The 25,966-nt window shown below is 41.6% G+C and overlaps 3 protein-coding genes across 3 annotated transcripts; 2 read left to right on the plus strand and 1 right to left on the minus strand.

The window, feature by feature from the left end:
- The first annotated feature begins 1,955 nt into the window (after positions 1-1,955).
- Positions 1,956-4,068, plus strand: LOC137599769 (keratin, type I cytoskeletal 13-like). Its single transcript, XM_068320891.1, has 7 exons — positions 1,956-2,418; positions 2,597-2,679; positions 2,779-2,935; positions 3,022-3,183; positions 3,293-3,418; positions 3,547-3,764; positions 3,857-4,068. Exons 1-7 carry the CDS (start codon positions 2,017-2,019, stop codon positions 3,942-3,944), a joined length of 1,236 nt encoding a protein of 411 aa, XP_068176992.1. The 5' UTR covers positions 1,956-2,016; the 3' UTR covers positions 3,945-4,068.
- A 781-nt stretch (positions 4,069-4,849) lies between these two features.
- On the minus strand, positions 4,850-8,006 carry krt98 (keratin 98). The gene is made up of 8 exons (XM_068320892.1): positions 7,607-8,006; positions 7,390-7,472; positions 7,143-7,299; positions 6,465-6,626; positions 6,226-6,351; positions 5,406-5,626; positions 5,095-5,105; positions 4,850-4,977 (listed from the first exon to the last, which is right to left on the minus strand). The coding sequence occupies exons 1-8, from the start codon at positions 7,934-7,936 to the stop codon at positions 4,883-4,885; spliced, it is 1,185 nt and encodes a 394-aa protein (XP_068176993.1). The 5' UTR covers positions 7,937-8,006; the 3' UTR covers positions 4,850-4,882.
- A 9,482-nt stretch (positions 8,007-17,488) lies between these two features.
- On the plus strand, positions 17,489-20,483 carry krt94 (keratin 94). The gene is made up of 8 exons (XM_068321217.1): positions 17,489-18,000; positions 18,346-18,428; positions 18,534-18,690; positions 18,789-18,950; positions 19,065-19,190; positions 19,812-20,032; positions 20,129-20,142; positions 20,248-20,483. The coding sequence occupies exons 1-8, from the start codon at positions 17,581-17,583 to the stop codon at positions 20,292-20,294; spliced, it is 1,230 nt and encodes a 409-aa protein (XP_068177318.1). The 5' UTR covers positions 17,489-17,580; the 3' UTR covers positions 20,295-20,483.
- Positions 20,484-25,966: the final 5,483 nt, after the last annotated feature.

Genomic DNA, 25,966 nt, shown 5'->3' on the forward strand with positions numbered 1-25,966 from the left:
TATGTCACCAGTTTTACACAAAAGCTTTGTCTAAATGTTTCATCTGTGCATGAAATAATTATCATGTTTAATGAGCAGGTGCTATGTGAAGAATGTTCATTCATTATTTATGGGCATGATGCCATGTGTTAATTATCCCTAATTGCATGGTGTATATTGTACATTAAAATACAACATACTGTAAACACCCAGTAATGTGCTAACCAAAATGTGACCAGGATTTGTGTTTTAATTTTACAAGACTACAATAATTAAACGAATATTTAATTAAAGAAATATACTGTAACTGTAACAGCTGAAATATTTATGGTGTTGTAAAAAGCTGTGCAGCGTCAATGTTTGAAAATTTACAATTGTCAAGAGAACATGGTGTTGACTTAATTTTATTTCACCAGGTATAAATTTTTATGTTTTGCCTTTTTGCAGGCAAGTGTGAATTAATCTAAAAAAAAAGTGAGGGTATCTCAAAGTCTGGTATAAAAATATTATTTCTGGTACAAAATATCACAACTTGTTTATTACTGCTATGTCGTACACATGCAAAACATGTGTTTGCAAACTCCAATTAAAAAGTGACACTAAAAAGATACACCTGGTTTATGTTACGTAAAGCTGCGTATGGAATGTTTGTTCAGGATGGAACAAGTCTTTGTTAACTGTTGTGACAAGCAATACATCATGTTATAATTGCAGACATGTGAAAACACATGCATGAAATTTATTCTATTGAGTCATTGTTTCATGTGAGGCACTTTTTAATCCATTGTGAGTGACTTACTTAAGAAAGAACTGCCATGGTAAAATGGAAACTCATGAAACAAGCAAGCAATTGTTCTTGTTTGGGCATGATGCGGTTGCTAAAGTGCCGTATTCTGCCAAGGAAAAGTGCTCTGCCCAGGCCAGGTCTTGCTTGACAGAGGCAGTGCCTACAAAAACTCAATTTCCGAGAAAATGTAAATGCAGGGCAGCATGGTGGCGTAGTGGGTAGTGCTGTCGCCGCACAACAAGACAGGTCTTGGTTCTCTCCGGGTTCTCTGGCTTCTTCCCACCTCCAAAAACATGCACTTCAGGTTAATTGGCCATTCCAAATTGCACATAGGAGTGAGTGTTTGTGTGCATGTTTGTATGTCTATGTGTAGCTCTGCGGTGCACTGGCGTCGTGCCCGGAGTTTGCCCCCCTTCACGCCGTAAGACAACTGGGATAGATTCCAGTTCCCCGTGACCCGCGCAAGTGGATTAAGCGATCAGGAAAATGAATGAATGAATGAATGTAAATGCATTGTTTTAGATTTGAGGTAAATAGAATATCAACAGTCCCACCCACAAAATAAATAAATAAATAATAAAATAGAATAAAAAATAAATCATAGAAGATTGCAATGTGAGAAAAAACCCCACAAAGATGAATGCAAGAAGATATTGACTGCAGAAGAGTCAAGTAAAGAAAAATCACTCATCCAGGTCATGGCCCACAGTGCTTGTTGCCTTGGTGATGCAACAGGTTTGGCTAGGTATGACAGTCTTGCTCAAGAACCTGGCAAAGATTCAATAGAGACACCTCATGTAATGCTGACAGCACGGAAGCCTTGATGGATTTCATTGGATAACTAATCCGAAGTCAACCGCGCTGGGTGTGGCACAGTTACATATTACAATATTGTTTCAATAAATAAAAGTTAAAGGTTTGCATCATGCCACGTCTTAATGTAGATTAACAAAGGAACAAGGTTTATGAGTTACAGTGAATGTTGAATGTGTTCAGTAAATTACATCAAAATAGAATAAAAGTCAATCCAACATTCTCCTTCAGATCAGTTTACAAAACGAACTTGACGTGTCTTTGCGAAGCGTAGGAAGGACCAACTATTTCTAGTGATGCTCCTCCCTTCATTTCTGCCCGCCTCCACCCACAACAAATGCAGCAGCAGCCTCGCACAGGATAAAAAGACAGACAGCAGCAGGTCATCTCACCCCATCTGATTCATCAAGGTAGGTGGATTTCCAGAGCAAGCCAACATGTCAGTTCATAGAACCAGCGCCATGTCAACTGTATATGGTATGCAAGAACCCAGAAGTATTGGAAGCATTGGTGGAAGCATTGGGCAAAGACGATATGCTCAAAGCGTCGGTGGTTACTATAAACCAAGGCTCGCTTCCACTGCAAGCTACAGTTATGCAAGTGGTGCTAGTGTTGGTGGTGGTTTTGGAATGGAGGGCCTGGAATTCGGGGCCAGTGAGAAGGCCACCATGCAGAACCTGAATGACCGTCTGGCCAGCTACCTGGAGAAGGTGCGCCGCCTTGAGAAGGCCAATGCTGAGCTGGAAACCAAGATTCGTCTTTTCTTGGAAAGTAAGACCTCTCCCACTGCCCGTGACTACTCTGCTTACCAGGCCACCATTGCTGACCTGCAGAGAAAGGTATGTGTGAATGTGTTATTAAAACTAACTTGTCATAGAGGGGAGCCTTAGCTCAGCCTGAGCTGCCACGCACACACAGTCCTCACACTTCTTTTTTCAAACCATGTTTGTATTTTGAGACATTTTGAATATATGATTCCTGTAGTTCTGTAAAATGACACAATGAACCATCTCACAGATTGCGGATGCCACCCGTGTCAACGGAGGCATCTATCTGGCCATCGACAATGCAAAGCTGGCAGCAGATGACTTCAAAACCAAGTAAGTTTAACAGGGGGACAGATAAAGTCTAATAATTGGTCAATGGGAGACACCCAAATATATGAAAGATGTACAAATAATTGACCTCTTACCATGCAGGTATGAGAATGAGCTATGCATGCGTCAGTCAGTGGAGGCAGATATTGCTGGTCTAAAGAAACTGTTGGATGAGCTAACACTTGCCAGATCGGACCTGGAAATGCAGATAGAAAGCCTGAGGGAGGAACTGATCTACCTCAGGAAGAACCACGAAGAGGTCCTTTGCAAACAATCAAATGAGTGAATTTACATTTCATCTCATTTATTGTCTCAATCACTTAACAAATTTCTCTTATTCAAAAGGAACTTGCTGCCTTGAAGAGTCAGATGGGTGGGCAGGTCAATGTGGAGGTTGACTCAAAACCACAAGCAGACCTGAGCACTGTTATGTCAGAGATTCGTGAGCAGTATGAGGGTGTCGCTAGAAAGAACAAACAGGATCTTGAGTTGTGGTTCCAAACACAGGCAAGGCTCCCACAAAAAGAGAATAATGACATCTACTTGCTAAAAAATTGTCATAGTCTGCTGTTTTGCACTTATACATGGTACTGATGTCCTCCCATATCTACTGCAGACAGAGGAGCTGAACAAGCAGGTGGCAGTCAGCACACAAAGTCTCCAATCATCAAAGTCTGAAATCTCGGAGATCCGACGCAGATGTCAGAGCCTAGAGATCGAACTCCAGTCCCAGCTTAGCATGGTAAATGATAATGATCTGGGAAAAAGTCTTTGCTTTTCTTAACCTTTTGCTCAGATACAATTCCATGAGCAAATGTTTCGGTTCAAAATGTACATTTGTTGTATTTTCTGTCCCTCCCCTCACTCCAGAAAGCATCTCTTGAGGACACTTTGTGCGACACAGAGAATAGGTATTGTTTGATGCTTCAAGGCTACCAGGCCCAAGTGTCAGGATTAGAGGAACAGTTGATGTGCCTGCGTAGTGACATAGAAAAACAACAACAAGAATACTGCCTTCTGCTCGATATCAAGACACGGCTTGAGCTGGAGATCTCAGAGTACAGGAGGCTGCTGGAGGGAGAGGCCACGTAATTTGCTTACAAAATCATTTCTTGATAAAATATTAAGTAGCTGTGAAAACTAGCTTCATATTGATTACTGTAATGCTCTCCATCCACAGTCCAAGAAGTGGCTTTTCCAAGGTGATAGTGGTCAGAGAAGAACACCAGGACGGCAAGCTGGTGTCCTCAACTACCAACGCCATTTAATGACCTGCCCCATGAAGGAAATAAACCAAAAAGGGCAAACAAATGAGAGCCACAGGTCCAGCATTGAGCCCAGAATGTCCTTCACTTACATGAAAATAATAAAATTCTGCCATTTTGCAAACAACATTGTCCTGATTGTTTTGCACACACACACACACACACACACACACACACACACACACACACACACACACACACACACACACACACACACACACACACTCACACGCACACACACACACACACACTCACACACACACACACACACACAACACACACACACACACACACACACACACACACACACACACAAACACACACACACACACACACACACTCACACGCACACACACACACACACACACACACACACACACACACACACACCTACACACACACACACACACACACACACACACACACACAAACACACACACACACACACACACAATGAATCAATGCCCTTACAAGGTAAACGACACTCACTTCCTGAAACAGGTGTGGATTTGATACTACGTACAAACACAAATGGTCTCCTACTAAAAGGCTGACGCAGCAGGGTATTCAGTTATGTTTTAGTAGTCATGTATAGGAAGTTAGATGGAAGCATGTATTGTGCCACAAACAACAGGCTATGATATAACTTTAAACATATAACATTAACATATAACATTAAAAATTAATAATAGGAAATAATTCCGTGTGGGTATTTGAGCACGAGAACCCCTTTTTCAGTATTTCCAAATAGATTCTGTGAATAAACTGATTGATGAGCTATTGGTGATCAAGTATGATTTGAACTGCACAAAATAATTTATTATTCATCAGTCAGTGGTAACGACCAAAATGTGAAACACTGAGTTTGTTATTAAATGAAAACACAAAGAAATTTTAATTTTACTGCATGGTTTTTATTCATTTATGTTAATGCTTCCCATCTATTCCTCGATTTGATCCACATCCACAGTTTTGCTGCTCTCAACCACCCTTCCATCGACGACTGTCTGGACCACAGTGATAACCTTTTTGACCACTAATAAAAAAAGAAAACAAAAGAAAAAAATACAAAAGAAGTGCCAGTCAGACGTCATTAAGTTTACAAACGCAGCTTAATTTATAATAAATAATCATTCTTTTTTTTAATGCTCACCTTGTCTCGAACTGGTAAGATGAGAGAGAGAGAGAGAGAGAGAGAGAGAGAGAGAGAGAGCGAGAGCGAGAGCGAGAGAGAGAGAGAGAGAGAGAGAGAGAGAGAGAGAGAGAGAGAGAGAGAGAGAGAGAGAGAGAGAGAGAGAGAGAGAGAGAGAGAGAGAAAGAAGACAATTTTAGTTTTGGATATTTACTTATTTATCCTTAAATATTCATCTAAACATGTTTGTTTGGGGGGGGGGCATTTTTGCATTTAATGGATAGTAAAGATGAAAATATGTCGCCATAATCTGTCCAGTCACTGGCTCTTACCTGTCGTCCTCCCCATCCAGCAGCCTCCTGTATTCAGCAATCTCCAGCTCCAACCTCGTCTTAATATCCAGCAACATCTCATAATCCCGCTTGTTCTGTGCAATGTCATCAAGGAGCTCGGACAGCTGAGCCTCCCGGGATGTGACCGTGTTCTGCAGGCTTGATAGCTGTGCAGAGTAACGTGCCTGGGTCTCTGCTAGGGTCCCCTCGAGAGCTAGTTTCTATTGTGGTAGGTGAAAGAAATTGTCATGTCAGAAAGCATTCACTATTTACATCCCGCTTCAGAGCGGTGATGTATTGTAATTGTCAGTGTTCGTGTGTTAGTTTGTCTGTCTGTTTGTATGTCCATCAAATATCTTCGCAGATAAAAAGATGAAACAAAAAGGACATTACTCGGGCGGCAAAGGGATAGAAAATGAGATGATTACCTTGAGAAAACTAGGTCAAGGTCAAATTTCATCTTTTGTTCACTCAGAAACCGGATAAGATAGAAAGACGAGGGACAAGGCCAATGTGAGTAAGACCATAGATCAAAGCTAGTGCTTTAAGCAATGAAAATAGGTCAGAGCACTTGCTTTGATCTTTGACCTATGCAATTAGGTTAGGGTAAAATTTTGAATTCAGGGGTGTCGTTGGTTCTAGTTCATTTTGGATGTGTCAGTTGTCCAATGTATTGCAGGACCAATTGGTGTGAGTGTACTGTATCTCAAGCACTTTGTGGTCCTGCGTGCTTTAGCATATTTCCCAAAACTATTTCCTTTAACATCTAACGTGTTACTGATACATTTTGTTACAACACATTTCGTATAGGGTGTTATACCATGCTCAGATTGGACTGTAGTTCGATCTCAAGCCTTTGGAGAGTGCTTTTCAGGTCCTTGATCTGTGAGTTGAATGTATTCAAATTCTCTGTTTGTACAATCACTTCCTGCTCGATGCCTGCAACCTGGACGGACCAGAAAATCAACACTTATTTTAAAACCAGCATACCATCAAGATGAATACTTGTGAATGAACTGTTTGAATGCAGCTGCATTCTGAGCAATTGTAACTTCTCACCTTCTTCTGGTACCAGGATTCAAGTTCTTTGCGGTTCTTGCTGATCAAGTTCTCATAGTGTTGTCTGATTTCTGACATGACCTGGCTCAAGTCTGGAGAAGGTGAAGCATCCACAGCCACATTTACCTGGCCGCCCATCTGACTCCTAAACAGAGCCAATTCCTAGAAGGGCCAGAAAGCAAACCTTCTATCAAACACCTTTACATAACAAATCAATTTTTAATTTTTCAGTCAAATTTTGTACTGTTTGCTTCTTGCTCTTTACTGGAAACTATGTGGAGCAGTAACTTAAGAGAGGGAGAGGAGAATACATGTAAATGTACAAACAGAAGAGATGCATGGAAACATTTACAAAGCACAGAATTTCCTCAGTGGTATCAAAAGGAAAGTCAAAGGTCATGGAAAGCAATTTGAGTCCTTTCAAGCACAATAGAGTTTTGATGTATGGTGACAACTTAGTCGTACAGTCAATAGCCGATGCGATTCGCTCGCTGCTGCAGAAAAGATGGATGTGAATAAGCAATGTTTGGTTAGTCATCGCTTTGTTAACATGCTTTCAGTTCATGTGCATGCACAGTGGGTGTTGGCATGCATACAATGAGGTGTGTCCAAAGATGTTATCGTTAAACTACCATCAATTAAGCTTGAATGTCTTTAAAAGGGTGAGCTTGATCTAACCTCTTCGTGATTCCTCCTTAGCATGATGAGTTCGTCCTTCTTGGACTCGTACTGACTCTCCAGATCCATTCTTTGGATGTTCAAATCGTCCAGCACCCTCCTCAGTCCAGTAATGTCTCCTTCCACAGCCATCCTCATGCCCTGCTCATTGTCATGCCTGAAAGGAGGAATAGACAGAGAGGTTTTAGTCGCTTAGTCGTTAGACTTAGAAGCCATCAGTTCAGGGCTATGCTGGGAATGCACTCACTTGAGTTTGAAATCATCAGCAGCCAGTTTACCGTTGTCAATATCTAGGACTTTCTTGGCATTGAGTTTGGTGGCCATAAGAATCTGAAGGGAAGAAAACCAACAATTCAGAGATTGTACAGTGGAGCTCATCTTTAATGCAGTGTGGAACCCCCTCATTCACTAAGGCAACTGAAGGAATAAAACTACCAAACAGGTATCTGCCTCCTTTCTCTCACCTTGTCATTCAGATCATCGATGATGGCTAAGTAGTGGGCGTAGTCATGGGTGACAACAACCTGTGACTGGTACCATTCTCTGATCTGCCTCTCCATGCGCTCGTTCTCCTTCTCGAGGGTGTGCACCTTGTCCAGGTAGCTGGCCAGACGGTCATTCAGGTTCTGCATGGTGGCCTTCTCGTTGGCCCCCACGTGAAGATCCAAGCCATCAGCAAGGTTGAAGCCTCCAATAGCGGGTTTGTAGTTTGATGAGATGCGTGTGCCATGACCGCCTGCTCCACCATGGACACTCAGGGTCTTCTGACCGTAGGCTCTGGAGATGAAGGACATGATGTAAAGATTGGGTCTGATGCAGGCAGGATTGCTCAAGGTGATCTGCAGTAGAAAGAACCATATAGTGTCCTGGATTATATAGCTTCCACATACAGCAAAGTGGGAAGGGCTGATGGAGGAAAAGAATGCGGTTGAAGGACTACCCCCCTACTCTAACATGCAATCGCTCCATCAGCTTGGGTGTGGTGGTGGGCGGATGGCCTCCGTTTCCAATTTTTTTCAGGTTTAACTTGTGATTCCCGTTTTATCATGCCGCACACAGGACATATTTTGAATTCATTGCAGCTACCTGTCTCCTTCCTTGATTGTAGGATTGGAGGTCTAAACACATATTTGTAAAATATGCATTGCAACACAAGAAACTGCTTTGTGTGGGTGTCTTGTAAAATACTCACTCACAGAAGTGACAAAATTGACACATACCAGTGACATTATCACCTTTGTGTAAGTGGGGGCAAATGCTGAAGGCAAGACGTTTCGGAGAAGGTTATTTTTGTCTGGTTTCTAGGCAAAATGAACTTTGTGTTGATTAGGATTCATACAAGATCCTTTTATCATTTGAAGAAATGTAAACTGTTTTCCCAGTGTCCAATCTTTATGAATTTTCTTTTAGAAGCAACAGGTGAAAGAGAAAATCAAGCAGATTACATCACACTGTGTCTATATGGGCCAACACGTATATGATTGTTTGAAACATCCGGTGCTTACATCTTGGGATGGTGTCTCTAAAAGTGAGCAAAGTTCAACAGATTTTAGGCAAACATGTTCTGTAATCTATCATCTTTCATGTCAGACAGGAGCGGCTGAGAATAAACCTCTTGTTCACATGAATAGTTGAATGTATCACTGCCAGCATCACACAGGACACACTTTCTGTTGGATCATCAGTTTCTTATGACCATTTTTATTTTTATAGCTATTATAAATAACAGTCCAAAGCATCTTATTTCTAGTAAATCCCCCAAGGTGAACAGATTTCTGCATTTCAATGTCAAAAAAAAGGCCCCACCGGACTCAGGTTACAAGTGTGGCTCCAAGCAAGACATTTTCAGCATGTCGTGTACATTTTTAGAGAATAATTCTGACTGAATAAGTTCAAGGTTGTGTTGAAACCGCAAAGGTTCCCTCCCACCAAAGTTGGGGGTATTGACTTCCATCTGTTGTAATTTAAACAAAGAAACTGAATACGTAATTTCTTGAGTCTGAAGTCATTGAGAAAAAATGTCAAAAATTGCTTTACTACTTGCTAAAAATGCAAGCATTTAAACATACAAGAGGAAAATAATCAGCATGTCATTGTTTGTTTATGAATGTCTTTCAATGACATGACAATGCTGCCGGTCTGCTTTCTGTCATTATCTTCTTTGATTATCATTCACTCTGACAAGCAGGGTGAGGCCTGAAAAATGGAACATGTGCTTGTTGGACTGCATGCCACTCAATGTCTTTAAGCATAGTGTTGACTGTGTGTGGTGCTCGCAACATAAGACACGAGCAGCATTTCAAGTGACAGATGAGGTCGTAAAAATATTCAGGCTCGATGCCAAAGAATTTCCATACATTACCCTGAAGTTGTAGTTTTGTGTCTGTAAACTTAAATACAGTAATAGAAAAAAGTTTCTTGATCACAAAGGATTCAATGTTCGATACATCTCTGGGAAAAATCTCCTTTTCAAATGTAATTTACATCATTTTCACATCAGAACAGGTTCTTCCCAAATAGTGGAAGTTTTTAATCAACTAATGCCATTTATTTCAGAATTATTATATTTCAGTATATGTTACAACTTCAAATTCCACACATTTGTTCCAAAATTTCCACTTTCCTTGTCTAAAGCCTCGCAGATCCTGCAGTAAACTCACAAAGAACCTTATAAAACAACTTTTTTCCTTAATTCCTTTTCTGTCCCTCATACAGAAGATCTTTAGATCCCACAAACACTCGAGCACCACACCTTTGTTGTCCCTTCAGTTTCTCAAAGATAATTAATATTCATAGTATGTTTGCATTAGAGGATTTTTACAGTGTAGTAACACTCCTTTATTAGACATTCTTATTCTAACTCAAACAGCCACGTATATTTTTTTTCACGCCCGTGAGTCAGCAGAGTCGTGATTACAGACAACCTATGTAAGAAAGTTTAGACATCCAACCATCTTCAACCGCTTATCCGGAGGGTCGCGGGAGCAGCAGCTTCAACAGGGAGCGCCAAACTTCCCTTTCCCCAGCCACATCCACCAGCTCTAACTGGGGGATCCCAAGGCGTTCCCAAGCCAGTGCTGAGATGTCATCCCTCCACCTGGTCCTGGGTCTGCCTCAAGGTCTGCTCCCCAGCTGGATGCGTGAGGAACACCTTCCTAGGGAGGCTCCCTGGAGGCATCTATACCTGATGCCCTAACCACCTCAGCTGACTACTTTCCAGGTGAAGGAGCCGCGCCTCTGCTCTGAGACCCCTCAAAAATGGCAGTGTTTCTCACCTTATCTCTAAGGGGGACACCAGCTATCCTCTTGAGAAGGCCCATTTTGGCCGCTTGTATCTGCAATATCGTTCTTTTGGTCATGACCCATCGCTCATGACTATAGGAGAGGGTAGGAACAAAGATTGACGAGATGGAGAGCTTCGCCTCTCGGCTTAGCTCCCTCTTTGTGACAACAGTTCAGTAAAGCTACTGCAATACCGCTCCTGGTGCCCCAATTACGGGAAACAGGAGGAAGCAAGCAGGAAACAAACAAAACCATCTATTGCATTTTACTGAATACTGCTAACAAGCACGCAACCAGACACTAAATTGAACCAAACACGAAACCTCAATTAAGTTAAAAACATTCATTATCAATACTGTTAATTGCTACAGACACATAGAAATTTAAAATGAAAATGGCCAAAAGTTGCTTGGTTTTATTATTTCCCCATGAAAATGGCAGGTGTGTCTGTGAGCATTAATGATTGTTTGTCTCTCTGTGTTCACGCTGTTCCACCTCTCTGTAGCCCAACTATGGGAAACTGTTGGCCGAGACAGGCACCGGGATTTTAGGACTTAACATTTCCTCTAGTGACAGATGGAATACAGATGTCTTGACTAAAACTGCTTCTAGGTATACACATTTGTTGCTGCCGCTGGTTAATTACTGGAGGGGTTTCAAGCACACAAACATTATCTGACAAAGAACACCATGAGGACACGTTACACTCAATGTGATAGGGATAAACTGTACAGGTCTTAATGGAAGAACTCATTCTGAAATTCATGGGTTGTATTTTTTGAAAAAACACATTGAACATGTCCATGTCTTCTAATACACCTAAATTAATAATATACTAAAACGTACTCATGTAATTCTCTTTCTTTGCAAGACAAAGACCTACTCAATATTACTAGTATGTGCATGGAGCTGTTGACTCAATGTCCTAGCATCTTCTGGTTCAGCAGTTATGGGGAAAATGCACTTAGCGAACAGCATTGAGTCATGTGTCCCATCACACACAGTTTCTGAGCTATAAATTAATATTTTATGGTGAATATGTGAGGTAAAGGAAAACAGCTCAAAAGTAACCTGGAAAGCATTCCAACATTCGAGCCATTCGAGAGAGAACATTGTGGCCCACCCCTAATTCACCGGAAAAGACGGCTGGGGGCTCGGATCAGGCTGCTGAGTAGGAGAACAAGACCAACTGCATTTCATCCCTTTGTTTATTGGCCCTTCTCTGTAATTCAAAGACAGCATAGTTGTCTGCACTGATGTGCACCCACGAAAAATGGAATGAATACTAATAATATTAAGAATTAATGGGAGCCCTGAGCTTGTTTCTCTGCAACAAGCCGGTCCCGTCTAGGTGTAACAGGAAACAATGACACCTGAAGTGTGTTTCAGACATACTTTCTACTCTGTAGTTTGGTTTAGTTTGGTCACTGCGGAAAATTCCGCTTCACACAGATAGGAGGTTGGAAATGGAAACAGGGTTTCCACTGCTCTTTGGGCAATCTCAGGATAATCTGCCTTGATTTTAATCCAGAACACTGGCGCAGTTGTGGGCGCTTAATTTAAGAGTAATGGCTGGTAACCTGTCACATGACCGAGACCTGTCAAGCGGGATAGACGCATGTATTCGTCTGTGTGGAATCACTTTTCAAAGTAAAAAATCTTTAGACTGATAATCTACAAAAAAAGAAGAAAATTAAAACATTCTGTGCTACCCTTTGTCTAATGGCCCGTGCTCGGTACCAGGTCGCGACTCAGTGGTTGGGGACCGCTGCTTTAACCTACTGACAGCCAGTGATGGAAGCAATATTCAGGTCATTTTGTATCAATGACACAACATTATTATGTAAGGGTTACAATTAAAATGTTCTTCACCTACCTGTGTCAGCCTTAAATCTCATGTTTCTGGATGACTGTCACTGCTGCATTAATGTGTGTGTTGCACTGCAAACACTAGAAAAACTTTAACTCCTATGCCTATGTATACCTTTTTATTTTTGTATTTCATGGTGTGTTATTCTTATTCTTTCTAGGTGTTGGTACTTCTTTCGGGATACTTTTGTGTAGTCACTGTGCTGTGTGTAGTAAGATGGAGATGTCAATTTCCCTGACAGAACCTCCTTAAGGGATAAATAAAGTTCTTCTATTCTACTAATACTACTCTACTTTTCCATAAAGAGATTATATTAGAGAAGTTCAATATCCTAAATGGTGGTAATAAGTTTCACTAGGGCAGGGGTAAAAGTCTTTTGGCCCCACTGCGCCTGTCCAGGAATTAAAGTCTGTTAAAGCGGCTGTTTCACGTCTTGCATTAACACACTGTAACTTGACTTGGGTGCGGCTCGAATAGTCACTGGTGCCCAGTTCAGAATTTGTACTTCCTCCTTACAGTGTGTGGTTGTCACTAGATGGCAGACTTTGGCTGATCATCTCACCTCAAGGAGAACACTGTATGGGATGGGTGTGGCTGGAAACCCATTGTACAAAAAATGTTCTCCCTCTACATTTTGCAGATATTTCCAAAATAATTTTTCTATGTGTTAAAAGCAATTATCTGTAGCACATGGATAAGGTAGGGTGAAAACCGCCATGTATTTTAATGTTCTTTGATAAAAGTGATAAAAGTTATAAAAGCGATACAAGTGATAATGACAAAAGTGATAAAAGTTTCCTTGAATACCTTTTATCATTATTTTTTTATATAGTTTCCTTAATTAAATGTATTGTGTGGAGGTGAAGGAACACACCAATGCACGCACACACACACACACACACACACACACACACACACACACACACACACACACACACACACACACACACACACACACACACACACACACACACACACACACACACACACACCTCATTGTGCAGGGTGAGATAATGTCTGTGGAGGGGTGTGATATGTGGAAAGGAGCCTCCCAGGACCTTGTTGCTCTAGCGAGGCCCACATCTGTAATTCATATCTCTACTCAGAGCCCCTCTAACTGTGCACCATTCCATCTGATGGTCTTTAGGCAGGACATTCCAAAAGATGCCTCAAAATACTTTGAATGTTTGGTTATTTTGTAAAAATGAATTGATTATCTTGCTGAACAGGGCTGATATGGTCTTTCACAAAAACTCATACAGGTTTGGAAGTGATCCAAAGCTTGCTATCAAACACTCATGGAGACACACCCTCTGTAAAGGTACCTGACAAACATGTCAGAGGTTTGTCCTGGTTAGCTGTTCAGCTTCTTTTTCAAAATGTGATGAAACTGGCTTTTCATTTAGCTCTGATAAATACTTTTTGTGGCAAAAAAAGAAAGAAATCAAAATTAAACCATGTCCATTGTTCCTTTGACTTTTTAACTGTATCATTATATCCAGCATACACAAAAGAAGATTTTTTTTACTTAAGAATACTGATTTTAAATTTAAAGCCAGAACTCTGATGTTATCCTTATGACAATAATGTCAGATTTCTGAGAATAATGTCAGAATTATAACTTTATCCTTGTCTTCTCCGTAATCTGAATTGATTCTGATTGAAACCTCACAAGTCTGACATTATCTTCAAAATTCTGACTTTCTTGCTTTTATCGATATAACATTATTTTAAATCAGCACATTTGATGTTCACAGCAGCGATGCAAACATATTGGTTTTTGGTTGATGTAACATTTGTTGTATTAATCGTCTCATGTCTTAAATCATCCATTCCCATGTTTAATGCATTTACTAGTGCATTCACTATTAAGATTGTCAAAATATGAGTAGGAATACTACGAGTACCCAGATGGTTAAAGTAGAGAACCACACGTACTGCATGTGTAAATATACACAACATGCTCTATTATCCAAGGTGTATGGCTTGAGACATACAGTTGGCTTGATTTGTTAGCATGCTAAAATTTACAGGTTTAAACAAAGATGACAACTGCTGAGACTGATGGGAATGCCAATAGTTTTGCATGTTTTTAATGAAAATCGATACAATTTTACAATTCATATTTTTTACATTGTTGTCGTCAAAGTTGTGCTGTTAGTGTGGCTAAAAAGAGCATTTGTTCTTCTGAGAGTGAAGTGGCAAAAGAAACATAGCATGACATGATGTATAGTATATGTATATATAGAACTTAATGTGGGAACGTCACACAACTGTTACTCCCACCGTACGTTGAAACTGACAGCTTTGACATGGAATTTGTCCATGTTCAGGTGCAGGAATCTAAACCAGCCAGATCTCAAGACAATAAATGAGACCAAGCTTTGAGCAGCAACATTTGTTCTTTACCTGTTGCTATGCAGCAAACAAATTGCCGATATTTTGAAGCTGCTTTGAAGTTGTAGCAATTTTTAAATGGCATGTCGGGGAGGAAAAAAAGCAGCAGTGAACTTCCCTTCATGTCGGCTATTGTTTAGCCTTCAGTGGAAACAATCGTCCTGTTCTTCATAGCAGAGAAAAAAGCGCGGCATGAAGTATAGATGTTACTAATGACTGGATGTTTTTATGTTCTGTGTTTTTATGTTTATGATTCATGCTACATAAAAAAAATCTGTCCAAAAAATTGTGGAGCAACCTAATGGGAATGTGTGATCCTTCCATCGTGATCACATCTGTCACACTGCAGTGGAATCTGAAGGGTGTGGGACGGGTTGGAACTCATTACACATAATGAATAAAACTTTACAATATTTATACAGTTGGAAGGGAAGCTTTGAAGTAACTATTGGATAAAGGTGACAGTGATTTAGTGAATTTTTATCAATCCTACTGAGCTGCATCAAAATGATAGCTCTGTAACCATAATGTAAGGTTGCTAGCTATGTTGCCAATTGCTCAAAAAAAGTGAATCCAGATATCAATTTAGATCTGAACCAAATTGTCCACATGTAGATACAGACTGGTGAAATACACCTAAACATTTTCATCATTTCATTCCTGAGAGACAGACAGTTTTCAAAGGCAGAATCATCTGAAATCGATAAGGAAGCAAAAAAAGGATCAAGTCCTACTGCTTTATGCAGTAGTTTTTATCCTGTTGACAGGCAACAAACCAAGAGGTATATGCAGCCTTTTCTGAGCTTCTGCAGAGATCAGCATCGATTCCACTTCAAGATAAGAATACTTCTGGTGTTGCACAAGACTCCAGAATCCTTGCACCTTTCTGCTCACATGAGAATAAATTCCCAGCAGCACCTCCCACTATTTTGTGCATTTTTCCCCTCCCCACTGAGCCCTGAGTTGGAGGCTATATGTGTTGTTGCTGTTTTTAGATTATTCTCAAGGTTTCAGTTTGGAAGAGTTGTTTTTTTGGTCACTATTTTTAAATATGGGTCCTGAGACCATCATAGCAGCTCATTCACCTTTGTTCAGATAGAACTGGACACAGAGCTCAGAGTCATATTGAAAGGCTGACACAGCAAATGTCTTCGTCTTCATCAGTACTTCATCATCACTTTTCATTGGAATGTATTGTTTAGAATAAAATCTCACCAAGTCGTACTTTGTACAGCTGACAGCAAGTGTGGTCAGAGTGATAAGGTTGCATCATCTCACAGACCGGCCAACATGCTCATGGATCAGCTGCCCCCACTGCCGCTTGCTTTGCTCCTCCTCTGACTCTGGCTTCAAATATTCAAGCACTGGGTTGAAAGTCTCCTCACGCATCTAAAGTTGGCTACTACTCAAAACACTTTCAAGTGATGAACTCAAGTCATATTAAATCAGACCATATTAAGGCACAGGAAAGTTTAAAAATGTGCCTCTGGTTCATAGTTTAGATGTAAACCGGGTTTTCATCTACCCTTTATAACTTACTCCAGAAATAGTCCTTTGATCTGTCATTGAGGTCCCTATTTTTTTCTAGTACATTATGTCATGTGAAGACATAGTAGGCATAGAAGAAGAATTCATGTATCCCTCTGACTGAAAGGTGACCCCCATGTGCCCCCCCCCCCCCCAGTTGACACCAGATGTTGTGCTACAAGAACATGGAAACTGGCTGGCGTCCAACACTGAGATAAGAACGTCTCCGTTTCTGTCACACACACACACACACACACACACATACACACACACACACACACACACACACACACACACACACACAGGATGTAAAACTGAGCGGGGTGGGTGGGTATGTTGTCCGTGATATGATGAACAATGGGGCCTGTTAAATTCCCCTAAATGGGTTTTTATGTCATTCAACAGGAACTTTATCATTTCTGACTAATTGTAATTTTTTAAATTTTGTCTGGATGGCTGCAATAAAGTGTTCCTAAAATCATCAATTAATTATGTCAACAGAAGCATTTAATTGTTTTCCATCATTTTAACCCTTTTTTGGAATGACTGTTGGAAAGCCATAATGCTCACATATTTACAGCAATCTGCCCCAAATGCGTGAAACTACACGACAATTAGTTTGCAAACAATGCGTTCGTATGTATTTAAGATATCTAATAGGACTGATCTGTAGCATTTCATTAGATTAACTCCACTTCAATTTGATCTAATCAACAAGGCTGACAGGTAACAAAAGGATACGGATGGAAAAAAAATTACTCTTAACTAGATATTGACTTATGTGGGAAGATAAAACTATAAGTCCACACCTATTGTTTGTATTGGCAAACCAGATGCGGCTGAGACTGGACTTTGGGCATTTATTAAAACGCACAACAATCATCCAGGCAAACTTTACATACATGTTTGCAAACACAGTGAGAATGACTGTATGCCCATACAGAGGGACCCCTAACACACACACACACACACACACACACACACACACACACACACACACACACACACACACACACACACACACACACACACACACACACACACACACACACACACACACACACACACACACACACACACACACATTCCAAAACAGTTTCCTCACAGGGGTGGAAAGAAACTGAACCCCAGTCCTTAAAGGAAAAAAACCTGGAGATTCTACCAAGTCAGTAGCTGACGAGTAAAGGAAAACTCCCTCTTTCCATCTCCTCCTCCCTCCTACTAGCCGGGCCCGCCCCAGGTCCAGGACTATATCAAGAGTATGCCTCCCTCGGTCAAACTCTGCAGTCCTCCTACAGTCTACAGCTGTATAACAGTCCTCTCTCCTCGCGTCCTCTCTGGAAGATCAAATATTCAGCCAAGATGAGTTACAGTTACAGCATGGTCAGTGGTCCCTCCATCGTCAGGCAGAGCCGAAGCTACACATCAAGTGCTCCTCCTCAAAAGGCTCACAGCTTGTCAGGATTCAACTTAAGAGGCCCCCGCATCTCATCCAGTAGTGTACGCACGGTGTCCTCAGGCTTCGGAGGCGGCATGGGGTACGGCTCAGGTGGGTTTGACCTATCCAGCGCCGTTGACCAGAGCAACGTGCACCTGAATGAGAAGGCCACCATGCAGAACCTGAATGATCGTCTGGCCTCCTACCTGGAAAAGGTCCGCTCTCTGGAGGCGGCCAACGCCAAGCTGGAGGTCCAGATCAGAGAGTACTATGAGAAGAAGGGCCCTGCAGCAGAGAGGGACTACAGCAACTACTGGGCCATTATCAATGACCTGAAGGACAAGGTAGAGTGTTTGAAAGAATCAACAGCTGAACACCAGACAAGTCAAATATTTGCTCTGTTGTTAATGATTACCAAGGGAAGGTCTCTTAAGTTTTAGACCAAACTAGATTGTGCATGACCCTTTGTGCTCTCGGCTGCTTGGTCTTTAAGTGGGTGACTGATATACTGTAGTTTAATATATGTTCTCAAGCGTGTTATCGAGTGTACTTTTTAATTACTTCAAAAAATGCATCTTCTGATGCAAATGAGAAGCTCATGGGTGGTTCATTGAAATAGTTTTTTATAGTGAACAAAGCCAATTTGTAATATTGCCACTAACTATTCAACTTTTGAATCTTCTCTACAGATTGCTGCTGCCACCATTGGCAATGCCAACATCCTGCTCCAGATTGACAACTCCAAACTGGCTGCAGATGACTTCAAGACCAAGTAAGCGTGAATCTTAATCTTTCCATGGACTTCTCTTCAACTTGTTAATATCAAAAAAGAAGAGTTACACCTGTCTCACGTTTACGCTCTCAACTATCCAATTAGATTTGACCATGAGCTGATGATGCGCCAGTCAGTTGAGGCCGACATCGCCAACCTACGCCGCCTGTTGGACCAGACAACCTTGACTAAGGCTGATCTGGAGATGCAGATTGAGAGCCTGCAAGACGAACTGGCCTACCTGAAAAAGAATCATGCAGAGGTGACTGAAGGACATCCTTTCGCCTGGTTCAGACTTGTGCTACTGAGTGAAACCCAGAGTAAGTCCTAATGATGTTCTTTTTATTCTTGGTTGTGTAGGAGCTGGCAGCAATGCGGGCTCAGCTGACTGGCACAATCAATGTGGAGGTGGATGCTGCTCCCCAGCAAGACCTAAACAAAGTCCTTGAAGAAATCCGCGCCCAGTACGAAACTATCACTGACAGACATCGCCGGGACCAGGAGGTCTGGTTTAATGACAAGGTGGAAAGAACAAACACACGTGTTGAAAATCATAAAGTTTGCTAAACTATAATTAGACAAAATCTTCTGTGAAACTCAGACGAGTAATCAGCAAACAACTGTTTTTGTTCCTAGTCGGCAATTCTGAACAAAGAGGTGGCCATTAGCACGGAGTCCATCCAGACGTCCAAGACAGAGATCAATGATCTACGGCGCACACTGCAGGGTCTGGAGATTGAGCTACAGTCTCAGCTCAGCATGGTGAGAAACAAAACATCTGCTCACATCCCACTGATCTTCCCTTATATGAACAAAATTCCAGGATGGCTGTCTTGTCAGGGAGTATGAAAAACAATCATGGTTAAAGGACGATAGAGCAGAAGGGAGGGTACTGAAAGAATGAAGGGAAAGAGAGACATGCATAGTTCGAGCGGTGGGGAGAGAAGGGAATGACCTGTTGGAAAAAAAGAAAGAAAAGCATTTCACAGGCATCTGCTCAAATTCTGGGAGACTTAAAAGAACCTTAAAGAAAGCTGAAGGAATGAACTGGACGACCTAGAAGCTGGACTCTAATAGATTATCTGTCCAGCTGGAGTAAATCATGAGACACTCCCTGCAAAAACAGCAGGCGTGTTCCTGTTAATACACTTGCGCACACAAAATCATATGCTCACATGCACAACTAATTCCTCATAGAAATCATAGAGATCTCCACCCAAATCACCCCATTCATATCTGACACATAAAGCATTGAATGTCATTGTTGGCTGTAGTTTTAAATTGTCACAGCGCTGACAAAAGATGAACTGTAGCAGATTGGACAATGACCAACAGACCTCATGTTCTCGCCCATGTGTGCCCATCCCTGCCCTCCGTTCACAGAAAGGGGCTTTGGAAAACACACTGGCAGAGACGGAGGCTCGTTACAGCGCCATGCTCAGCGGCTTCCAGAACACCATCAACATGCTAGAGGCCGATGTAGCCAATGTGCGAGCTAGCATCGAGCAGCAGGGGCACGACTACAAGATGCTACTGGATGTCAAGACCAGGCTGGAGCATGAGATCGCAACCTACAGGAATCTGCTTGAAACAGAGGAGTCCAGGTAGGCACAAGATACAGGAGTAAGGATTTCAAACACCAAAACACACACGTCCACCTCACTTTTAACTATTTTTGTCTCCTATTTCTCCCATTCTAGACCCATTGGCTCAGGTAAGGGACATCTGTTTTAACAAGATATTACACAACAACAGTAAAGTCACTTCAATAAAGGCTTGAAGGATGGCCATTGTGATTTAATGCCTTTATGTCTTACAGGGGGTAAGACCACAGTCACAACCACCACCGTGCGTTCTTCCAGCTAGGAGGCCCAACCAGCAGAACAAGCTGTTCTCAGACATACACACATAGACACACACACCACATTTTGACCAACAAAAGCTGTTACATGACTGAAACTGTACTTAAAAATGAGACTGTCAGATGCGAGGACCTGATGTGTGTGTTTATGTGTATATGAAATGTCTTAAAAATAAAACTGCTGGCAAATTCAAGTTGTGTGGTTTCGTGTTTCTACTGCATTTTCTTTTTTTTGTGGGAAAAAAGTGCGCCTATAGTTATCATGGCAACCTCATTACATTGTGGGAGGTGGGAGGTGGGGTTGAGGAAATCTGTGTTATGTAACAGGAAAGGAAAGGGCGAACAATGGTTTACAGACGGGCTGTGCAAAGCCTTCGGATTCACTCTCAGAGCCGTGTGGAAAGTTAAATCTCCCAGAGTTTAAAGAAAAACAACCACATGAAGAACAGAACCATTCAACTGTGTAGAATTAATGACCCGGGGGTTTCGCCTGAAGAGGTTTTTTTCAGCAAAACACACCCAGATGGTTGACTCATCTTTGCCCTGGAGGCTTTCAGTGCAGCGTTACAGACGGTCCAACTTCTGTTACCTAGTAACAAGAACACACATGACCTCGGACAGAAATACTGAGTGGGAACGCAAACAGTGACTAACTGAACAAAGAGAGCCATTGTGGATATAGGTGTTATCTTTACTGCCCTCTCTGCCCTTCCTTACATGATGAAGTTTTGTGAAGGGTGGGGCTTGTCGGACGCAGGTGGTTTAATAATTGTTTTGAGTGAAAAGGCGAGGCGAAACATTGTTCAGTACATGCGGTGTGCATTTATTGTGGGAGAGTCCGAGTGGACGTCTTTATTTACTCTCAGTACAGGTCATTGGTTCCAGCCCTTAAAGTAACAGTGAGGAGGTCCTGATTCTCATATGATGGTGCAATGTTGGTTTGGGAGAGGACAGAGAGTTTAGAGAGAGGATCAAACTGTAAAATTCAACCCCCTCCGAGGATCTACATTCACCATATTTGGAGCTATTTTGTTGCACATCATAATACGCCCCACCCCCACCCCCACTCCCCACCCACCCACTGATATAATTATTGTTTATTAAAATGCACAACTGCATAAACTTGTAATTTTGATCAAAGCATAATCTGGGTTAAAGCTGTATCACTGTTTAACCCAGCAGGCCTGTTGAGACTCAGTAAGTCAGCCCCGTCTGGCTCTGAGCAAACCTTGTGCAGTTTAGTATTTATGAATGTTAGAATGAAGGTTACGTTCATATGCACTTCAGTCAATGTGAGTGCATGTTGACTGATGGTGCCACCTTCATTTATCATACACCCATGAGAAAGAAATCAGTCTTATCTCTTGAGTCACATCAGGAAAACAAATGGAGTTCAGTAAAGGTACTATTGCTTTGATTACTGGGCAAACTGGGACTTTGTGGGAAAACTAAGATCACAGGATCAGTGGAGGAGTTAATTTTACTCATCTCATTTTCATTATCGCATTTGTTACCAAGCTAAATGCGACAAGTGGTGCAGCAGAAGTTGCAGGTCAGCCTGGATGAATTTAAGAAGTTGCTGGTAGAGGTTTCAAGCTACTTCCATTACTAATACCATCATGATTGTGGTCAGAATTTGTATCAGCTATGCTAAACAATAACTGGTAGTTAATTTGTGAAGCCTCTCAGTACAATGAGTGTCATTAAAAGATGTGGGAAGAAATGTAGACATATGACAGATTTATTAGACAAGGGGCGAAGCAGAGGCTGTCGGAAAACAGTGAGCACTTAAAGAGAGGTGTAAAGGTTTTTACTGTGGTATGAATAGACGCGAGTGTCTGGATATGTGACACAAAACAAGTCATGGCTGTCTGCAGCCCGAGGCTAGCAAAGGCATCTACAAGGATAGGAAGATGTTGGTCACTTGATGTGATGAAATAGTTGTCACACAAAGCGTTCCATTTGGGTCAGATAATGACAAGAGTCATGAACTTGAGAACATGAAAGCTAGTGCCATTTGGCCAGGCTACTGGATTTTGTCTCTCTTGATTCTGACACTTCAGAAGCAAAACAGGCTTCCAGTGTTTCCACCAAGCACTCCAGTTCACAGGAGTTTGTCCTACAACAGAACTCACTGGGCTGTTTTTACATTTCATTGGTATAATGTCATGAGTGGTACAATAAACAAACCCACCTTTTGTCTGTGTGCTCCATGCCCAGAAGCTGCAATTGTTTTTCTCGTAACACTAAAATTTAATATGTTGCATGGCTTTTTATGCACTTCTGTATTTGACAGCACTTACATTTCCTCTGGGCAGAGATAAGATGACTATTTCCCTTGGTTTGCAGTCATGCTAGGTTTCATAAAAATGACAAAAAAGTGTAATCTGTAAAATTCTGTGGAATGTGGGCCTGTTGTTTTTCAATTTGGAAATTCACCAAATCACATTAAGCTTTCATATCAGCGAAGTGTTTATCCAAGCATTAGTCAAGTCTGCAAAAGTTAAGCCTGGAGACCGATGTTTGTAACAGGAGGAATGTCTCAGGGTCACAAAGTTCAATCAAGGGCTAGAGAGAAGAGGCATTCTTCACTCGACTGGCACAGAGTCAGGTTTAACACACAAGCTGAGAGGAATGCCGAACCTTTATGCTAAGGACTCTGTGTGGCATCAGACTTCACTGTGAAAGTTATCAAGCTGTGCTTAAGATGCAGGACCGGTAGAGAGGCAGAGTGGAACAAAACCAAACACAACTCTGGAGCTCTCAGCCCCTGCCAAGCGTGTTGCAGATGTGAGTTACTCCTTCCATTTACATAACGGTTAGCCTGGTCGTCCTGCATAAATGTCGACACCATCTATCCGAAGAAAAATGATTTTCCTCCCCTGTAAAGCACAGTCAGTTCCTATTTTGATAAGACATTATTTGACAGTTTATGATGGCTGAAACAAGGTCTTATCAGTTTGGGATGGTCTGAAGAACCACACCCTGTGTTCAAATCTGAGAATGTGTCCTGCAGGACGAACACAGTGGGGCAGGACGAACGCAGTGGGGCACAGCTTTCACACTTGCACAACCCAGCACACTGTTGTACAGATTGTATGCTATTATCAAGGGTGAGCCTATTCAAAGGATAGGTTTTCTTTCTGCTAAATCTGTTTGCACAATTACTTTTTGAACTGCATTCACTCTGACTGCTTTCTATCGACTGTGTGGAGAAAACCAAGCTTAGATATGTACATGCTGGATAGAGAAATGAGCTGCGTCCTGTTAAATAAAACTCAAACCAACCATCCAGCAATGAAAACCTCTTAGAGGCAGTGAGGCACATTTTCCCTTCAAAAAACTTCCATTAGGGCAAACATATAGTGTAACTCTAAATTTTCTAATTCTGTAATTTGGTTTGACCATGCCTTAGAGATTAGTAATAAACTTCAACAAAAGTGCATTCATTACAGAAACCATAAAAAAGGTGGGTAGTAATAAAACTTGGTGACCTGTATGTTAGGAAGAGAGAAAAAAAACTGAGCCACAAGGAAAGAGTGAAAAGCTTGCACAACAGGAGAAACACAGGATGCATACAGAGTAGACTTAACTTTTATGAAAGTGAAACGTAATTTTTATTCTGTTATCCATTATATCATAAAACATCTCAATATGCACAGACTTCATAAATAATAAATAATTCTTGTTAGTCTAGTAAATCAGACTTTTTTAATGTGGCAGCTTCATGAGGTCTTTTTTTTCTGTTCAGGTCAGTTCACAGACAAGCTACTTGATATAAACACTGGAGGGGATTTGATCACATTTAATCTACCAGACAAATGAATACAATACCTTCCTTTCTCGAACGTGGGGGACTGGGCTGGTAGTAGAGATCTCTACTCCCTTGCTCCCCCTTGTGTCCACTAGCCAGTAGGACCAGCAGTGGTGCAACCCTAACAGGTAAAGGGCTCGGATCGACCAGGATCATCTGATTTCCTAAAACGTCGTTTCTTTCACTGTTTGTTGCAGGCAACGTAGTGGTAACACAAACAAACAACAACCAAACAGCCCGCATTAATCAATAATTTGATCTAATTCATGGCACTGTATACAGTACTGTATGCGGTTTCTTCATGGTGATACTGCCACCTAGAGGAAAAGAGCACAAGCTACATGAAGCTTCAAGTTAAATTTTTAGGTTAATTTTAACTGCTCCAAAGTTTTCTTTTTCTGAGACAGAGAAACCACGCTCTGACTGATGTCTGACCAGCATTTATTTCTTCATTTGCCCACAAACACCGCAAAAAACTGAAATTAAATATCACAAACACAGGCGTCTTATTAGTATAAAAATATGATACAAACAAATATTATAGGCACAAATAAAGTACAAACACATACTGTGTGCGCTTTTCTGTCCAGAAATTTAGGAGGAGTTAGGAGTTGTTCTAATTGCTTCTCTTCCGTACCACTGTCAGCTGCATGTGGCGTCTGCAAAAAGCTTCAACCAGAACCAAGATGTGAGCTAACAATTAGGGATGTGAGTAGCGCAATTGCCCACTTTTGCCCAGTAGATGGCGCCACTTCTTCGAAAAGAAAGGCAGACCGTCATAAAATAAACTATTTACAACATTTTTACAAGACAGGTAAAGAAAACAAAGATATTCCACTCTATGGTGATGAACATGTTTTCTGGGAGAGCTACACTGCCACCAAAATTACAAAGATTTATGTTAGCTAAAAACAAACCAACTAATAAATACTGTAATTTTCTTTACACTGGTGATCAATTTCGACAAACTATTATTTCAGATTTGGACGAAATTATGAAATGACCTTGTTTTATATTTTTAGGACGTCTGGTATGGTTAATATTTCAGTAGTAGTTTAGAAGTCATTCTCAACTAGTACCACTAATTTATGAACTGCAAACTCAAGAAAAGATGCTTGCTTAAGACATTTACCTTTCTTTCCTAAATCTCTCTGTCCTATTTGAATTTTAACATTTCTCAGCTCTAGTCAGTTTCCAGTCATTTCTGGGAATGTCGTCTTCCTTCAGAATTGCTACATCCCCAACTTGCACATTTCTTCTGGGTGCATGCCACTGTTGTCTGAGGCTTATGTTGGTCAAGAATTCTTTACGCCATCTGCTCCAGAATTGTTCTGTCAAGTACTGAAATTTTTGCCACCTCTTCCTGGCATACAAATCTTCTCTGACAAAATTTCCAGGAGGTGGAAGAGGCATGGAGGTCGTCATTGTGAGTAAATGATTTGGTGTTAAAGGTTCAGCACTCTGGGGGTCATTGATTGTATCTGTGGTGAGTAGCCGATTGTTCACTATCAAGTCTCGACATGGCCTCATAGAAGAATGTTCTCAATGAGGTGTCATCTAGTCTTCCTGTGGCTTGCGCCAGAACAAGACTCATCACACTCCTGACTGTCCTTATTTCCATCCATCCATCCATTCTCTTCCATTTATCCGGGGTCAGGTCGCGGGGGCAGCAGCTTAAGCAGGGAAGCCCAGACTTCCCTCTCCCTAGCCACTTCGTCCAGCTCCTCCAGGAGAATCCCAAGGCGTTCCCAGGCCAGCCGGGAGACATAGTCTTTCCAGCATGTCCTGGGTCGTCCCCGGGGCCTCCTCCCGGTAGGACCTCACCAGGGAGGCGTCCAGGAGGCATCCTAACCAGATGCCCGA

Source organism: Antennarius striatus, chromosome 8, assembly GCF_040054535.1.
Source record: "Antennarius striatus isolate MH-2024 chromosome 8, ASM4005453v1, whole genome shotgun sequence".
Taxonomy (NCBI): Eukaryota; Metazoa; Chordata; class Actinopteri; order Lophiiformes; family Antennariidae; genus Antennarius; species Antennarius striatus.

What these genes read in the sequence shown, in the direction of transcription:
- LOC137599769 (XM_068320891.1), top strand. Translation starts at nt 2,017, where the DNA reads ATGTCAGTTCATAGAACCAGCGCCATGTCAACTGTATATGGTATGCAA. An exon ending in AGTTGTGGTTCCAAACACAG is followed by an intron (nt 3,184 to 3,292) that starts GCAAGGCTCCCA and finishes TATCTACTGCAG; the next exon opens with ACAGAGGAGCTGAACAAGCA. An exon ending in TCCAGTCCCAGCTTAGCATG is followed by an intron (nt 3,419 to 3,546) that starts GTAAATGATAAT and finishes CCCTCACTCCAG; the next exon opens with AAAGCATCTCTTGAGGACAC.
- krt98 (XM_068320892.1), bottom strand. Translation starts at nt 7,936, where the DNA reads ATGTCCTTCATCTCCAGAGCCTACGGTCAGAAGACCCTGAGTGTCCAT. An exon ending in GCTGATGATTTCAAACTCAA is followed by an intron (nt 7,300 to 7,389) that starts GTGAGTGCATTC and finishes TCCTCCTTTCAG; the next exon opens with GCATGACAATGAGCAGGGCA. An exon ending in TAAGGAGGAATCACGAAGAG is followed by an intron (nt 6,627 to 7,142) that starts GTTAGATCAAGC and finishes TGGCCCTTCTAG; the next exon opens with GAATTGGCTCTGTTTAGGAG.
- krt94 (XM_068321217.1), top strand. Translation starts at nt 17,581, where the DNA reads ATGAGTTACAGTTACAGCATGGTCAGTGGTCCCTCCATCGTCAGGCAG. An exon ending in TCAATGACCTGAAGGACAAG is followed by an intron (nt 18,001 to 18,345) that starts GTAGAGTGTTTG and finishes TCTTCTCTACAG; the next exon opens with ATTGCTGCTGCCACCATTGG. An exon ending in TGAAAAAGAATCATGCAGAG is followed by an intron (nt 18,691 to 18,788) that starts GTGACTGAAGGA and finishes TTGGTTGTGTAG; the next exon opens with GAGCTGGCAGCAATGCGGGC.